Source organism: Loa loa (genome assembly GCF_000183805.2).
Source record: "Loa loa unplaced genomic scaffold supercont3.405, whole genome shotgun sequence".
Taxonomy (NCBI): Eukaryota; Metazoa; Nematoda; class Chromadorea; order Rhabditida; family Onchocercidae; genus Loa; species Loa loa.
Genome location: NW_018108585.1, coordinates 2537 through 4786, shown reverse-complemented (window position 1 = coordinate 4786; position 2250 = coordinate 2537). Strand labels below are relative to the sequence as shown.

General features: G+C 25.1%; 1 protein-coding gene across 1 annotated transcript in view; it reads left to right on the top strand.

The window, feature by feature from the left end:
- Positions 1 to 222: 222 nt before the first annotated feature.
- LOAG_18621 (MAGUK p55 subfamily member 7) overlaps positions 223 to 2250 on the top strand; it is a gene marked incomplete at both ends in the record, with an annotated part of 4066 nt that continues 2038 nt past the window's right edge. Inside the window, 4 exons of the mRNA XM_020451285.1 lie at positions 223 to 270; positions 545 to 685; positions 1237 to 1398; positions 1898 to 2020. Coding sequence (XP_020304945.1) covers positions 223 to 270; positions 545 to 685; positions 1237 to 1398; positions 1898 to 2020 — 474 coding nt within the window. The remainder of the gene's footprint in view (positions 271 to 544; positions 686 to 1236; positions 1399 to 1897; positions 2021 to 2250) is intronic.

Sequence of the window (2250 nt, the reverse complement as noted above, 5' to 3'; positions counted from 1 at the left end):
TTTTAACGTCAAACTTTACACGTAAATACGTCAAATTTTAACGTCAAACTTTACACGGTAAAATACGTCAAATTTTAACGTCAAACTTTACACGGTAAAATACGTCAAATTTTAACGTCAAACTTTACACGGTAAAATGCATCAAATTTTAATTTCAATCTTTAATAGTTTAACTTCAAAACGTGGCCAATTTTTATTTTTGATTTATTTTGAATTAATTTTATGATTGATATCATTTTTGGATTGCGTTCTTTATGTGCATGCAATAATGTAAGTGCAGAAATGAAAGCAAAGCATATTTTTATGGGATAATTATTTCTTTTCTTTTTTTTTTAATTTGAAGATCAAAGACTATTCTAAAGATCAAAGATCAAAGATTATTTTCGTACTACCAACGATCAAAAAGATGATTCCAATTAGACATTTCTTGTTTTTGTACGAGAAAAATTTCACTTTCTATTCTTATAAAATTATTTTCAAGCAAACTTTTTCTCACTGATTAATTAAACAAATTAATTAACCGGTTTTTTATTTTGCTTTTTAGACTATAGAACCAAAACCCACTACATCATCAGATTTATCATCCACTATCACTGATTGCAATGATTCGAAAATGCTACCATCAACACGAATTGAGGGTGATTTGAAGATTGTTAAAGTTAATAAATGCAGTGATACATATCTTGTTAGTGTTTCATTCTTTTCTCACAAAAAAATTACAACTTCTTTTTTTTTTCACTCCGAGAAATTAAATTGGGATAACAATCTGATAAATAATGAGTAATTTCAGGTGAATAATTCAGGTGATAAGATATAAAAGACAACGAAAATATTACCCTCTATCATGTTTACTAAAAATAATAACTGCAATAATCTTATCATATGATATGATAATTTATGTTTATTATCAGATAACTTATTCCAAACTTAATTTTTACTAGCCTAATTTTACAATCGATTTGTAGTACGTAGAATGGATTACATTTTTTTTTTTTGTAGTGTCGTTTTGTCACATTACACCTCACAATCGTTCATCCAAATCATTCATCATTTATCGAAATAATGACTCTACACAACAATTATCATTTCAAACAATCAATTGCTTTCATTATTTACAATTACATCATTATGCAATATTATATTTATAAAGAAAAAAAAGTTTTTAAAAATTTTTAAAAAATCATTTCGAATATAATTTCAAATATATTTCAAATATTTGCATTTATTTCTTAAAAGGGTGCAACAATTCGAAATGAAGGTGAAAAAGTGATTATTGGACGTGTGGTACGTGGTGGTATGGTGGAAAAATCAAATTTATTACGAGAAGGTGATGAACTTATTGAAGTTAATGGAAATGATTTACGTGGTAAGAGTGTCACCGAAGTTTCTGATATTTTGGTAGGTATCAATTTATAAATATTATTTCTTATATCATTACATTTCAGGAAAATAAAAATGAAATATTTGAAATTTTAATAATAATTTTAATTAGATGGAGACAAAAAAGCATTTATTTAGATGGAGACAGAAAGTATTGGTAAGAATTTGAAAGATTTTAATTTAAAAAAATTTAAAAACTTTTTTCCTTTATGTAAAACTTTAAATGGATTATATATAGCAAGCACAATCTTAAACAACTATTTGAATAGCTTAAATTCTAAATAAGAAAATAAGATAAAATGTTTGAAATATTAATTTATCGTTTCATATTTAAAATTTAGTTTAAAGTTTTTTGGATGAAATAGATATGAAATAATGAAAAAATTCAAACTTTTTTAACTTTCTTTGATGATATTAAAAAAATTTAATTCAAAGTTCTTTTTTTCTTTTTTTTGAAATGAAATAAAAGTAAGATATAAAGATAGAGTTGAAATTTAACATGAAATCAAATTTTAAGAGATCAATTTCGGGTGAATTATCACTTATGATAGCACCATTGGATAAATCAAATGATAATTCTCAAATGCAATCATCAACACAAATTAGGCATTTTCGAGCACTTTTTGATTACAATCCTGAGGTAAGATAAATATTTTAATTTATTTACCAATGAAAATTTGTTATGTGAAAGTAATGGGAACACGTGAAAGTAATGGAAAAACGTGAAAGCGTATTTCTGTACAAATGTCTTTTTTGCGTATATCTAATGGGAATACGTGAAAATAATGGAAAAACGTGAAAGCGTATTTCTGTACAAATGTCTCTTTTGCGTATATCTAATGGGAACACGTGAAAGTAATGGAAAAACGT